The 16,099-nt window shown below is 40.2% G+C and overlaps 1 protein-coding gene across 1 annotated transcript; it reads right to left on the bottom strand.

Annotated features, from left to right (window-relative positions):
- Positions 1-2,955: 2,955 nt before the first annotated feature.
- shox (shox homeobox) lies at positions 2,956-11,832 on the bottom strand. The gene is made up of 6 exons (XM_076263382.1): positions 11,463-11,832; positions 9,630-9,838; positions 6,799-6,856; positions 6,379-6,467; positions 3,573-3,782; positions 2,956-3,145 (listed from the first exon to the last, which is right to left on the bottom strand). The coding sequence occupies exons 1-6, from the start codon at positions 11,710-11,712 to the stop codon at positions 3,056-3,058; spliced, it is 906 nt and encodes a 301-aa protein (XP_076119497.1). The 5' UTR covers positions 11,713-11,832; the 3' UTR covers positions 2,956-3,055.
- Between the last annotated feature and the right edge of the window lie 4,267 nt (positions 11,833-16,099).

Genomic DNA, 16,099 nt, shown 5'->3' with positions numbered 1-16,099 from the left:
AGCAAACTCACTCTACTCGCTCGACAGTATTTGCTGTGAAAAGTATGGTGGACACCACTCTGAATGTAAAGCTGAAAGATATCTCAGGGCTTGAGTGTGATTGGCCCTCACCAGCAAACTCTGACTTTCACTCAGTTCACAGCAGTGATTGAGAGGAAGGATAATAGTGAAGAAACTAGAAGTACAAGAGGTACCACAGGCCTGTCAAAAGCCAGAGCTGTAACTCAAACACTTGAGCACTACGGTTGCCTTCCACTGCGTCAGTAACCTGAGACTGTTTCACCAGATGCAGCCAAGGCTTCAAGCACACACATGTTATAAGATGTGTTACTTACAAGATACAGATCGCCACTACCGTTTTACAGCATCACAGGAAATAACAGCGAGCTATATCCACGTTTGTTCGTTCTCCTATGCCCTTGAATAGCTTTCTGTTACTTTTTTTTGGTGTATGAATTTCATTTGCTGCTTTGCACCTCTGTATGGGCCACAAATAGTAATTAAACTCTGGATTTGTTTGACCTCCAGCTATGAAGATATGGACACCTTGTTAAAAGTTCTATACACAGTTACTTTTTCTTAGAATGTTACACAACATTGTAAGGCTCTAAAATGAATCCTTATGAAGACTTGATCACTGTCAACACTAAGGTTTTACAATCTCCTTTTGTGTAGACTTGCTGTATTAATTTAGAAATATAGACTTTTGGATAGAGAATCGTGTTGTTTATTTTCCAGAAGTTACAGAAGAGTGTCATAAAACCCCATTACAAATATGTATAACTTTATTGATAGTTTACTTGTACAAGATGTACATTCATATTTTGTGAATCAGCAGAAAAAAAAAATCTCTATGGTGAATCATGTTTACGCATGCTTGCATATGAAATGCCAATAAAAGTACTGATGGGTATATCAACAAATTTCATGGAGCGGTATACGTAAATCGCAACACAAAGTCTTATGGTTTGATCCACCATCCCTGAAATGTTTTGTAAACCCAGACACGCTACATTTTAGCCAAAAAAAAGAAACATAATCCGCAATCATAATTTGCTATTCAAAATGGTGGCAAGGAAAAAAAAAAGTTTACATTTAAAAATATATAAAAATAAATGCAAAGCCATGTAAAAATGTACACTTGTAGTCCAACTATTTTCCTTCATAAACCTTTGGACAACATAATAAATAAAAGCACCCATGGATTTAATTTAAAAAATGGAAACATCACTAAAACAACTCTACAGGCGGTGGATAGAGCAAATGCAGCACATGTCATACCGGTGAAGGTAGACCTTTCTGGGTTCTACTGGTTTGAAGGCAATTGCGAACAGTAACGTTATGGTTATTCAAAACATACTGAGAGTAGTGTTGCAAACAATGACATTTTCCCCCCACACCCACATCCCAAACTGGTGGCAACTACCCAAGTGTCTTCACTTATTTTCAAATGGATAGCAACATAATGACTAGCATGCTTGTTTTTGTGGCAGAGAGACAGTTTTCTTTCAAATGTACTCCGTGCCATTCAGATCAAAACAGTTTTGATCGTCATCAAGCAGTTATGCCCTACAAAGAATGGCAGAAGATTAAAACCAAATCATATAAAATAAATCTGTGTTGAACGTTAACTTTGGTGGACTTTTGTTACCCTTGCTAAACCCAGAGATGTCGATGATACCTGATCCAAGCAGTTCTGCTGCTGATCAGAACAGAATTGAACAGAATCGTTTCGTCTACCTCAGCAAGTTGCCATGGTTTCCTTCAAAATGTACAAAAACTATGTTGCAATACCATCAACTTCTGCAGATGATTTACCATACACAGCCTAAAAAAGAAATTGTGTCTGTTTGGCAAAGAAGTTTCATACACCGATATCAGTGCCAAAAATGACTGAAAATCGCTGTTCTTTTCATTTTTTTTTAATAATCATTAACAATTTTAACCGCTATTTTAACTTTTTCATATTTACAGTATTGCACTTTAACTGCACATAATTGCATTTCAGTTTAACTGATGCCTCCTTGATATTTTAAATTACAAAATTGCAGTTACCCTTTCTCCTTTTAAAACGTGTCACTTGAATGCCTTTGTGATGACATGAGACCCCCCCCCCCAAAAAAAAACACCCTCACCCTTATTCCCCTTATCCCCCCATACACACACACAAAAACTGTTTTTATATTCCTTCCCCCTCCCCCTTTTAAGAAGTAGTATCTTCTTGCAGTGCGAATTGTAAACTCCTTAAACAAGACCTGAAGTGCAAAGGCTATCATCACTTCTATTCCCAGGACACAGCACAGTTGGACGAACGAAAGCCAAGAGAAAGCCGAGAGGGACACTCCAAAGCAAAAGCTCTTCCAGACATGCCCAGAAGAAAATACAGCAATATAACGTTACCAAACAAACCAAAAAATAGATAGAATCAGAATTATAATAATAATCATAATAATAATAATAACAACAATAACTTACCCCAAAACTAATACTTTTTTTCTCGTTTTTGTGTTTTGTTTTTTTTTTACAGGTGGTGTTATTGCTGCTTCCTAGCTCTGTCCACAGCAAAACGAACAAACAAACAAAAAAGACAAAAAGAAAATGGGCGTCTAAAATCTTAGCACTAGATGAGAAATATAGTGGAAAATTGTCGTGGCAGTGATCAAAACAACAACAAGGGCAAATTTCAGTAAGAGTGGAGGCCAGCCCCAAATGGTGTTTTTCTTCGTTTGAGCACATGCACTGAACTGTGAGCAGTGACAAGGAACACAGTGGCTGGAGGTGAACATGGAGACCATTTTGTGTGTGTGTGTTTGTGTGTGTGTATCTGTGCATGTGTGTGTGTGTGTGTGTCTTTTGTAACGTGAGGGCATCCCCGCGCTCCCGAGTCCTGCCATTACATACACTTTTTGGCTCAAAAGCTCAAGCTTTGTTGCCCCCGCTTGTTTCATTCTTTTCATTTTGTTTCTCTTTGCCCCCAGAGTTTTTTTTTTCTGTTTCACTTTGATTTTTTTGTTAAAAAAAAAAGAAAAAAGTCTTCTCTTAAATGCAGGTTTGTTCAGACAGACATCCAGAGATGTTTGTACGGTCCTGGGGTTGTGATGTGAGACTGGAAAGGGTTGAGCCACTGGCCTCCAAGAAGTCCTGCCTGTTGGGCGAAAAGTAAAAGGTGATTTCATTGGTATTTAAGTACCATTTTTTTTCGTCTCTGCAAGTGGTTTGTTTTGGCAGCTGGTTTTTCTTTTTTGTGACAATTTTCTTTTCTCTTTCCCTCTGTCTTTCTCTCTCTCGCTCTCTCTCTCTCTCTTTCGCTCTCTCTCTTTTTTTTCTCAGTTTCAGTTTCTTGTCTGTAGGTTTTGTTTTTCGTTTTGCTTTAAACTGTGAGTGTCACGGGCCCCCCCTGTTTTTTTTTTTTTTCACGGGCAACAAAGTCTTGTGTGAGAAGAGCAATTATCAGTTCAGAGCGGCGAGAGAAGCCCGTGCAGGGGTGAGGGGGGGGTTCGGGTTTTGGGGGGGTGGGGGGGGAGGTGAGGAGGGGGGGGTCAGAGTCCTAGCGCCTCGGCGTGTTTCCTTGCCTTGAGTCGGAGGTCGGCGATGCTGGAGTTCTTGCTGTTGCTCTTGGCGGCCGCCACCGCCGCAGCCGCCGAGGCCGAGTCTGCCAGCGACGCGATTGGTAGTCCGAAGGGTGGAGGCGGGAACATCAGGTAAGGGGCGTGCGCCGCCAGGTGCGGGTGGAGGTGGGGATGGGAGTGGGCGACGCCCTCCAACTGGAGCTGAGCCTGGACCTGCAGGACAGAAATACACACTTAGTTACTGGAGCCCAGATGTCAATGTCTGTTTGTGTGCTGTCTGTGTATGTCTGTGTGTGTGTGTGTGTGTGTGCGTGTGTGCGTGCATGCGCGTGTGTGCGTGTTTGTTTGCCTGCGCGAGGCAGAGAATGACAGTGCAACAGAATGCATATGTATGTATGAACCTGTGTGCATACCAGGTTGTTTACTGTGTACTCTATGCACTGAAAGTGATCAACCAACAGTATGAAAGCTCATATCCTGACCGTGTTCAATCCCCCCCCCCCCCCCAAGGTCTCCATAGCCTTTCTCCTGACTGTATGTTTTCAGTGAAAATAATACAACACTCAAAGACTCGCTCTGTTTTGATGTTCCACCATTTTCACGTAATCGAATCACACAGTCTGCTCTCACAGTCAGAGAGCCAGAGTAGAAGGAGCCTGTCGGGCCCAAATCCAAACACATTAGTCTGACATTTTACGTCCACCCTTGAAATTGCACATCATCTCCTAATCCTAATTATGGATTCAATTGCATAAACAAACAGCTTTGCACCACAAATATCTGCACGTATAAAGCCATAAATATTTATCCAGATGTATTTCAGAGTAGCCTTCAGTGGGGAGGGGAGCAGGAAAGGCAGTATAAGCAGAATAAAATATCATGTTGCGCTCAGTCGGCGTAATTATTTCGCTGAAGTGAAAACTATACATCCCCCCAACTTCAAAAACTTCAGGCAAAGATCTACAGGACGCCTCTATTTTCTCTCTTTTTCTTGAGTGACTTCACAGAACAGTGAGTATATAAATATATATTTTTCAAATAATAAGTAAAGCATGTTTTGTTTCCACCCAACCAAAATAAATCTTGTGCTTCAGTTGGTAAGGCATAAGTGGAGCAAAAAAACCCTGAATTTCATTTAAATTCATTTTGCTGTCGGAACATACCATTGGCAGAGAGAGACTGGCACCATATGCTAGTCACCAAATTGCAAGCTGCAGTGTGAGCATGCTTTTCTTTTCCAAATGACTCCAACCAGCATTGAGTACTTTTTTTCCTTAAAAAAGCGTCTTTGATATCAGTTTGTGTTTGAGAATAGCCTCATAAATAACACTTGTGACAGTTGCAGGCTGCAGCTCACGCGAATCTTTGGCCTTGGCCTTTAGTTTTGTTTTGTTTTGACTTGTTGTGTTATTTCCAGTTGCCCCGTGCTACAAACATCATTTGCCTCGGCACTACGTGTCAAAGAGGACAAGCCGGCGTTCCTCGAAAGTTGCGGCGACCCCTGAATTCCCGTTCGTGATACTAGACCCCTACCATCACCCCTTTGGCGTGTCAGCAGCCTAGTGCAGTCGAGGTGAGTCACGGGGGTTGCAAGGGCTAAACGTGACTGGCACTGCCCAAGTGCCCAGCCCTCTGACCACCAACAGGTGTTGGGTATTCGGTGCACATACATTTATACATGCATACATACACAGAGCAAACGTGCGATAAGAGCTGGCTTTTGCCGCAGCCCAGGGTTGCTCTGGATGTATGCAGACTCCCCACTTGAGCCCTGCCAACGCAGCTCAGTGCCAATATCCATCAGGCTCTTTATTCCCCTCCACCTCTCATAATCTCTTTTATCTGCCCGCACATTGCACTCTCTGTTAGCTTAATTAGGCCTTGCTGCTGCAGCTGTTTCTTCTTCTTCTTCTTTTGGATTGGTGTGTGTATGTGTGTGTGTGTGTGGGGGGGGGGGGGGGTAGAGGAGTAGAAGGGTAATGCAGGCAGTTCTTAGTCAGTCGTTATGGCCGGCTTCTAAAACAGATACAGCAGATCAAATGTCTGCATTTCTTCTAATCTTGCTCGCCTATCAACAGGCCCTCGAGGTGAAAGGTAGGCTTGGGCCGAGCCGCACCAAACACACACACACATACACACACACACACACACACACACACACACACACACACAAACATACACACACAAGCACTTACACAGACACAAGCATACACAGTATCAGTTTTGCTCCATCCCTACCTCACACACACACACACACACACACACACACACACACACACACACATTTGTACCCACATGTACATACTGCCACCAAAAACACTTCCCCTTTGCCCTTTCCACAGAGCTATCAATCGCCAGTCCTCTGAGAATAACCCTAGACCAACACAGTCCATCCAACGCACTGTGTAACATGTAGAAGTGTGCACAAAACGGCTCTAAAATAAACCATCCTTGGTTTTTGAAGTCAAAGCACAAGCTCTCTCATTTGGATGCAACTGTCAGTCTTTTGCTATACAGGCACATTATGTAGTTGAAAGAAACAAAGTTATGCTGGGTGTCCTGGAGAGTGGGACTGCACTGGGATAAAATATGCATATACGCCCAAAGATAGCAGAGGCACTAGGCTACTGTCTCTCTCATGTCAAATGAGTATTTCATGAATACATACATATATATTCATATTCCCTATACACAACACTGGGTATGAATTGCACATACATATGTGTTCCAGTGAAAGCAACTGTGTGTGTGTAATTTCACTGATTTATGCTCATGATATTAAACATAAACACTGGCTAAGCACTTGTACCTGCTGGAATGGCATCCTTAGGGCCCCCATGTTGACATATGGCGCGACTCTGCAGGCTTCCAAGTGACTCGCCGTCCCCAAAATAACGCCTGGAAGTAAAGGTGGAGAAATGAAATGGAGTTATAATATATGCGGCAGTGTTCTTATTTCTTTGCAGTTAGTTGGTGCCCATGTGTAAAAATTTTGACCCGTAAGACTTATTGATCACAATAAAATACGCCTCTTTAGAGAGCTAATTTACCGCGTCCTAGGGGGAACCAAAAAATACACGCGCTTTGTTTTCCATAATTCTCTTTTGAAGACTGACTTGTGTAATGCTCTGGAGATCTTAACGCAGAGCATTAACTGCTGGGTAGTTCAGCTCAATCGATTGAAATAAACTCTATTGGAAAAGCATCTTGCAGGAAGAGCGACACCCACCTTTGTGCATCTGATTCTCTTGTTTTCGACACTTGGCTCGTCTGTTTTGAAACCACACCTGCAAACAGAAAAAAAACGATATTTTAATCTAAGAGTAACAAGCGTGTAATAAAATATCTATATAAAGAGATTGCTTGTTTCATTGGAAACCTCACATGCCGTTTACATGCAGTGTCAATATTCTAAAAAAAAGGCTAGTTTAATTGGTAGGGCTGGGGTGGCAACAGACACCTGTAAAACAATGGTTCGTTTTATCCTAAACGTTTGGAAATGTTATTTTCATTCATTTGTTCATATTAAAAATAATCACATTTAATAGGGTATACTAAACATCGCCCTTTTGATCAAAACACACGTGTTGGATCTCGACCATGCACCGCCAGTTGAGCCCAAACCTCTTCTAATCACCATGCCGTTAATTGTTATTAGCTTTATTCCCTTTGGAGGGTTTCATTATAATCCTCGCCCTGCCTTTTTAATGATTATCATTTACAGTGGCTAAATTAGTGAGTGGATGGACCACAAAGGGCAATGTTTAATCATCCCAGGTGCCGATCGCCATTATGCTGCGGACGTTTCGTTCAAAGCATGTCAAGGGAAGTTGGGTAATATGTTAGTCAATAACATGTGCATTATTGGACAATAAGTGTTAAACCGTGGATTATTTGTCAACCCCAGCCTCTGGAAGCAGGAGTGCGTGCTGGCCGATTTCACATCAATTACGGCTATTTTTAAACCTGCACACTTGGGAAAGGGTGTCTGGCGCATCTCGCTTTGAAACTTGTGATAAATCAGAGAGAGAGATGGGAGCGAAAAAATCGATTGAAAATAAGGAATAGTTTGCCTCGTGATGTTGCATTTGTTGTTGCACTATTTGCCAATTATTTAAAAAAAATTAGACTGCGCATTATTACGTCATTGTTATTATTACTATTAATAATAATATCATTAACATTGTTATTATTATTATCGTTATTATTATTATTATTATTACTAGCGTTGTCATTTGCGAAATGTTATATTTACATTGCTCTCTTGTTGGAAATAAATCAAAAGAATTCAGTCTCCTGATCGATTCCAATTATCCAGCAGCATGGTAAGCAAAGTGAGCTACACTGCTTTAGACAGTTATTTCTTCATTAAGGGCCACTCAATGATGCGTTTCTCAAATACCCTAATCTGATTTCCTTTTGATTTTTATTAGAGACAGTGAATAATGACATTTAATTTAGCTCTGCACCAGAAACCAGAAAGATATTAGTCGTAATTGAATTACTGCCTGCTGCTCACTAAGGTCTCATAACTTTCAATTAGATTCTTGACAGCTGGTCGGTGTGGGGTTTCTGTTGCACGACAAAGTACAGGTTAATATCAGCTATCTACAGCATGGTGTACAATTGACTTACAATGGATTTTCGGTTTAAATTGAAATATGTCCCTCGGCTACTGACATAAAATGTGGCGACTTTTTTTTTCAAACAGGCAAAAGGAAATATGCATGTCTTGCTCATGTAAAGTGGTCCGTTTTTAAAGCGGAGTACATTTTTCTCTCGTTGCGTTTTGTATTTGGTGTTCATACAGTATTCGGTCACCCCCTTCCCTTAATTTGATTTCGAGTCTGCCTCTAAAACGACATTTTAAAAATGTTGCGCTTGCAAGCTGTCACACAGACTCACAATATTACTTATTCTTCCTATTAAATTGCCGAACACGAGGCATGCCACAGTAGGAGTTACATTAGAATTGAATTATTTCTAATACATTTTTATGGGAACAGTATATCAAGCCAATGGCAGATATTACAAAGATAACGCCGGGGAAAATGAGGTGACTGACATGGGAAGGTGTCCCCCGCAGCAGTAGCTCAATCTCTTCATTAATTTTAATGATGTGGTTAGATCTATCCGCAGCACATAAGCAACTTTTCCTCTGAATTTAGCGCCTGGAAGAGCCAGGGGAGAGAGGCAGTCTTCCTTCACTGCATGCAGTTCAACCGTGCATCAAATTGGCAATGGGTACAAACGAGTCCAGCGTTTATTTGACTTTGAAATAAACACGTAAACAGAACAACAGCAACTCTTTCAAAGCCTCGGCTGCGAAAGATTAACCCGCAAGGGCCGCGGTGCAAAGTGCTTTATTAAAATGGTTCAACTGTCCTTCAGCTTTCCTGCATTCTTCTTCTCATGTGGATATTAATTTATTAAAGTGCCATGTTAGTTACCCTATAGTTATTGAACTGCATCTGTAATTGTAGGCCTAGTTAAATTGTTACCATAAACGATTACTACTACTTTTGATATTGTTGCCTGTTGTAAATATTTTTATCATTGCTGGTTTTTGTATTTATTATGGTATTATTATCGGGCCTACATTGCTGCTCTTCTTCACATATAATAATATTCAATAGTCGTTCATCCTCCATCCAAATGATTCCAGATATTAATATCCAGTTAGCAATTATTAGCCTGCTGTGTTGTGCATCAACATTTAACAATATTGGATGCAAGAACACTGATACGACTCCGCCCTCAAGTCACAGGCTTCAAAACATGCAGCACATACTTTTTGAAATGACAAAAATGCAGTAAATAAATGACTGAGTAAAGATACAATTATTATTGTGAACACAGGTAAACAAATGGTGAGTTTTGCATTTACGCCTGCCATATAGTTAGACTGTTGTATACGATGTAATAATACGTTTTTAAAATCCAGTACGTGTCATATGGGGGATAGTGACACTTTTATTTTGATATTTCATTCTTGTGTAGACTCTTGTGCATTCACATAGTGTCCACTCGTGGCGAATATCTAGGCCAGGCTACACGTACCTGCACACGGGCCTCCGACAGGCCGAGTCTCTGGCTCAGCTCCTCTCTCATGAACGCGTCCGGGTAGTGCGTCTCGTCAAATAGCCTCTCCAGCTCGTTCAGTTGCTCCAACGTAAAATTCGTCCTGCTCCGTCTCTGCTTCAGTTTGCCTTGTGCGTCCTCGTCCTCGGATTTGACGTCCTCTTTCTTCTCTTTGCATTCATAGATCCCTGTATAGGGAAAGGCATACAGTCTGAAAAGGGTCGCTGTCTGGAGACGGGAAGGCCTGATGCGCACAAGACTCAGGTCAGACTATAAGGACTCAGAGTCGGTTGAACAGTACGGGGGTAGGCCTGTGCACCGGTTCGGTAAATGTGTTTGTTTACATAAATGAGTGGGTCATTTATACAAATAATAGTTATTAAATCACGAAATTAAAAGAATGGACGCAAAGGAATTTTATGTAGGCTACACGGTAAACACTGATAATCCATAACAGTGGAGTCAGTTAATGCACTGCAAAAACAAAACATGTTACACTTCGATATTCTTTATTGCCGCTATAAAAACATTGTCAATAATTGCTGCATCATCCTAAAAAGGCCTGTATGAAGTTCCAGTGTACTATTCTAAACTTTTATTTAGTATAGTTTTAATGATGACAATGATAAGAAAACATTGTTCACTTTAGAGATGTAAGTTTTAGAGAACTGCAATCTGTAGGCTAATACAACATATTTGAATGAACAGCTCGTTCATTAGGTATTCTGACATGATTTCTATCAAAAGTGCTGGGGGAAATTTGGGGGGATATAATCTATCTTATTATATCCTATACATTTTTATAGTGGCGTGTTGCTAGATAGTTTTATAATGGCTAGTTTTTTACTCTTTAATAGAAAGACCATTTAATTCCATTTTCAACCGTTTCTACTCAGGAGAGAAATGTTGATAACTGCTGTTTTAAAAGTAGGTCAAATATGTTAGGTTCTCGCTATGTGTAACAGTGATGTCATAAATATGTTATTATTCTCATCAGTGATATTATTATTATTATTATTATTATTATTATTATTATGCTATTATCATTATTATTATTATTACGAGAAAATATGCTGTTTCAAATATACAAATGCAAATTATTACCTGGCATGATTATTGTTATTTCAGCTTGTTTTTATTTCAGTATATGTCATTCATAAAGTATGGTTATTACTTACAAAAGTACAGTTCAATGAATCATTAGGTCCATGCTCAGACACAATCCAAACATTTTCAATATTGCCCATTTGGCTGTTATGCGAGCATATACAACATGTAACTTATAATCTAAATGTATAATAGAAAGATGGTATTTTGATTTCAATTCTAATATAAGTTACCTTTATAGCCACGTTCTGCCAGAGTCTGTTTCAGTATATTGGGTGGCTGGAACTGCGGCCTAATGTTTTGAATAGCAGGTATTGTGCAATGACAAACGAACATCTGCACGTCATATAACTGCGATATTTGTTACAGTAGATTTGTAAAAGCGCTAAATCTGGGGCTTAAATAGTCTATTTTGTCAACACAGTTCTTAACCGAGCTCGCGTTTATCATGCACACATCAAGTAGCCAGCAAGACAATCGGTGAAATTTCACAACACGCATGTCTGGAAAAAGGGAGACAAATCATATCCGTCACATTGTGAAAATAACTATTTGAAAATAATACAATGACTCTGTTCTTCGAAAGCATGTTTGTTATATAAGTAAGCTAACATTAACCATAACATTTTGTCACCGGTTCGCTCAGAGTAGCTTAGGGATTCCGCTTTGCCATCGAATGGAACATTTTAGCCGCATCTAACTTACCTTCTGAAGCCCTTGTAACATTAAACTCCTTCAGTTTTTCTTTTTCAAGCTCTACGTGGTCCTTGAATAGATGCACCGGACAGTGGTTGCTTGTTTCAGTAATGTCCTGGAGGTTTGTCTCCGAGTTTCCCAGCTCCCTGGCTCTCGACAAGCCACTCTCCAAAACTTCCCTGTACGTAATACTCTCCTTGGTGCTCTCCTTGGGTTTTTGATCGAAAGATTTCGAGACGAACGCCGTAAGTTCTTCCATGGCTGGCTTTCAGTGGTCCTGCTCACAGAAATCCACTTTAAAATCAGCTAGCGGTGAATGTCTGTTCTTTTATTTGCTCACTCGGTTGTGAACACGGCAATATAAGGGTGTAGAAGGTTAGATCACTCCCGCTGTTATGTCTCTGTTTTTGAGATCACACTATTTATACATGGCTACCTCGGCCCAGCCCCCATCTCCGTGACTTGAGCAATTACGGGCGGCTCTGGCGTCTGAATTCAACTTTCAGCAGCTTTTGCTGAAATCAATGCAGCAATGGAGTTCGCTAATATAATTACAATTCATTAAGATGCCTGGAGTGGCGTGTGGTGAAATGGACGGCAGATATGGATATTTAACTAATTCGCTGATAATTTCATTGACGCAATTACGAGATATGAATATTAGCAGGGAATTATTGGATTTGCTGTTCCGGTGCATTTGTTCGAATTTATGTCGATAAAATGTGATCAAAAACGAGGCGACGTATAGCCTACCTTGGCGACCATAAGGAGGCAATGTTCTGACAAATTGTCAACTTTTGTGAAAATAATGACATAAGATAATTATTTAGATCAGTCTTCTCGAAAATTGCATGGGCATGTTAAGGTAAGGCACTGTTACATTCAGGGATTTTCCTTAATGAGATAACCTATTAGTGCCTAACTATTTTTTAGTGCCTATAGTGCCACAGCCTGAATGATGCATATGAGAACAATGATTTATAAAACTGAATTGGCGAAATTAAATTTGGTAGTTTAACCTAATTGGCAAAACCTAGAAAACTTTTCACCCGTAATTATTCTTTTATGAGACGTATACGAAATTGCATGACAAATGTATTTTAAAATATGACACAGTAACACAGCTGTGTCCATATAATAAAGCGCAAAATGTCTATATGATTAAATGCTATACACCCGCATTTAGGATATTTTTATTATATTTCTTCGATTTAAATCTCTATATGGCTGGCATAAGTAACCTCTCTAAATGAATCATAGGCCTACATCTTAAATTATATTGCCTAGAAAATCAAGAAAGATTAGAACGAAAGAAAGAGCTCACATCAAACATGGCTTCTTTACACACTTCGAGGTTATGTCCTTTTAATTCAAACAAGGAGAGATCCACGACAGAGCCAATTCATGTAAAATTAGATCACCTTTAATGGTATTAGTCATTTGGAATATTTGGGACTTTTTGAATAATGACGGTCTGATTATTTGATTATATATATTCATATTATGTAGGTGGGGGTGGGGGCACGTGCAATTTTGATTTATATTTATATTGATATTTTCAAATAATGTCATAGGCTGAACATCTGCATATATAAATGGACACATTTATAAAGACTATTGCAATAACATTTCAAATAAGCTATATCAAAATACATAATGCACTTGTAGCTAAAGTAAGTCGATAATTGCTGTGTTTCAAATGAGACATGAACAAAATATTACTACAAATGGTAGTGCCCCTGCCGGATCAGTGGAGCGATAAAGGGCCGAACCAGAGGGCTTGTCCCCCGTGTATACAAAGCTCCATGGTGTGAAATCACTCGTGTAAACCTCACTGATGACGTCTTTTGATAGCTCTTCATCTGTCCTCGGCCTCTACATTTCGCTAAATCTTTCATGCCTACAAACATTTCCTGAATTGCGACCTCACTGTCAGATAAATGTGTGACCTGTGTTGCATTTCACCCATTTTACTGCACACACTTGGCGTGTTTTAATTATTTCATTGTTTGACCTCATTTTTTAATTTCGATAGCCTATTTACAGGGCACGTTGTAACCTGTATCCTACTTATTCTTCTTGAGGTGTTTTCAAAAATTAGGCCGCTAGTCTTTGTAAGCTTCATACTCTCGCTTTCTTAGCTCGTTAAGCGAGAATTTGGTATTTGTGTGGTATTAAAAAGAAACCCACAAGTGACAGGATGAAAATATTTGTGACTCATCGTGTCACCTCTGTTAGAATCATATGTCTCATTTCGGAGCTCTTTTGAGATGAGCTAGTTAACCATACGCATAGGTTGGACTATTGGGTAAAAATGTAGGTACCGCTGGCTGCCTATACTGCGCAGTTTGCCATGCTGACATATGGTGGATTGCAGCATAAGAAAGACACAAATGTTAGCATATAGGCTGTCTAACAAGTCCTAAAGTTAGACGTCCACAACATCCTATCTATCTGGGCCTTCTCTTTGAATTACGTTACATTTGGGTGTTTCTACATAGACTACACCAAATAATAATTGTGGCGCTTCAAAGCGGCCCTTGCAGATGTCTGTAAATTACTGAGTATATAGGCCGATTGACGTAAAGTATCCACATGTGGTTCCCAATCAGCAACAGCCTCGGGGGTATCGGAATACGTGAGCGCAAATCGACAAGCACTGTTCTTCTTCTACCCCTCTGGTGTCGCCGTAGTTTAGTGGCGAAACATCCTTAAAGGCATACGAATCATATTTCTAACTCCCAGTTATTGCCAGCATCCCTCCCACTCAGTATGTGCCTTCTCTCTCTCTCTCTCTCTCTCTCTCTCTCTCTCTCTAAAGGAGTATTTCATTTCAGTGTGGCTGTAGAGAGCAGCGTTTGTGGAATGGTGAGTCACTTGCTTCCCGGGAAGGTTAGCCTGGCCGGCTACTGTAGGTGGACTGTTTGTTTAACTTATGAAGAACAGCAGCAGTTTAAGCACCCAGGACAAGGGAACCCCACCCTCTACCTATGTGCTCATTGGGCTCATATAGACTATATATAGACTGACCGGCCATTGTGCAAGGTGGAAGAGATTCTTGCAAACACACAGCAGGGCAATGAAAAATACGGTGGTGGCGACCCGATGTATATTTCAGAAACTAATATCCATGTGTATCAATACTTTCTAACCTCTATTAAACATGACGTTTTTATTCATATGCACGTTCTAAAGTGTGCCTGCATACAAACCCCTGTTACACACACAACACACACATTAAAACTGGTTAGTAAATAATTAATTCCAACCTCTTCTTGTTATTATTTTCAATTAATTATATTCATTAAACTGATTCCTGTTTGCGCTTGGTATCGTCAGGTTAGGTTATCAAAAAACGCAGACTTTTTGTCATATAAATGTGTAATAACCTCAGTTGTCGGGATATTTCAATATTTAACCTATCCGTTTCTTTCTTGAATATAAGAATAATGGTAGAAACACGTTTATAATTGCGTTTAATGTCACAGTAAGCATTTCTGAAATATTTCCCTAAATTTTGCAGACATCAGCTTTTGCCAGTTAGAATTACCATGACCGCTTAGTTTGCATGCAGCCATGAAAGCAATTTGGGCAACTTTGATCAGCCAAGAGCATCAGCGGCTGAGGACTTTAATAAAGACTAAGTTTTAACACTTTCTGTTATTTTAACTGACGGGTGACAAAAAGCGAAGTTTGTAAACATTAATTCATCTCATACAAATGCTCATCCAGTTTTGGTGTATAAATGTCGCCTATTTAGTTAGAACATATCAACTGAACTGTGTTGCTGGTAAACACACGCATATTTTGGACTGTGAGCCAAATGCGAACAGTGCGTCATGAGCGTCAAGTTCAACAAGGCTTCAGTCTTTGCCATTTCGTCGAGGCGCGTCTGTGTGACTGGAGGCAATTCAAGCCATTAAAGCTCAACAGCGAGCTCACAAAAACCAGCAGGTGGAACACTGCCACTTTAAGAAATAATTGGTTTGAATTATTTGCATTCCATTAATCAGTTGGCAGGGACAGCGTGCGGGGTCCTGATTCCAGTTATGCAAAACGTAAACGTAATTACGCCTTAGTACTCGTAATTGTGCGATGATAACACTCTTCCTCCTCTCCTACCTTTGATTAGCTTTTGGCACATTATTAGCTAATAAGACGCTTTATTGGGTTTGATGCAACTGCTGGGAAACGCAGGCACCGAAGGCTGTGTGAAGCAGGACTGGTCTGATGTAACTTCTCTGTCTGCAGAGAACGCATTTTGGCAAACGTCCATTTCATCATTCGCTTTATGATCCGTTTGTGCGCCGGCCTGTCCTTTGTGGTATCGCTTCGGCAAAACACGTTAAGCGCTTCTTATTCTTACGCGAGTTAGGCAGCTTGGTTTAGGCTATAAAGTGACGGAGAAGGGAGACTCAAGACTTTTCTCCGGTAACACAGGGCTAGATCCGACAAATGCCATAACAGCGTTTGAACTTGCTCACTCATTCAGATTAATCCCTTATGTGTGGAGAGATGAATGCTGCTAAATTCATATTAAAAACTGCGCACATTTTTGGCATGCTGTTTTCAAAGAAGTTTCATCTGTACTACTTGGGGTAGAATTTAAAGTTTGGATTAGTTAAAATTGGCTCATTTAGCAGTGG

This window comes from Alosa pseudoharengus, unplaced genomic scaffold (assembly GCF_046254945.1).
Source record: "Alosa pseudoharengus isolate Yale_2024_CS ecotype anadromous, Long Island Sound unplaced genomic scaffold, YU_APseudo_1.1 YU_APseudo_1.1_scf_3, whole genome shotgun sequence".
NCBI lineage: Eukaryota > Metazoa > Chordata > Actinopteri > Clupeiformes > Clupeidae > Alosa > Alosa pseudoharengus.
This window is presented reverse-complemented; position numbering and strand designations above follow the sequence as displayed.

Bases quoted from the DNA above. Each gene is read 5' to 3' on its own strand.
- shox (XM_076263382.1), bottom strand. From the start codon at position 11,712: ATGGAAGAACTTACGGCGTTCGTCTCGAAATCTTTCGATCAAAAACCC. The intron at 6,857-9,629 runs GTACGTGTAGCC...TTCTGTTTGCAG, and splicing joins TGTCGGAGGCCCGTGTGCAG to GTGTGGTTTCAAAACAGACG. The intron at 6,468-6,798 runs GTGGGTGTCGCT...CTTTACTTCCAG, and splicing joins AGAGAATCAGATGCACAAAG to GCGTTATTTTGGGGACGGCG.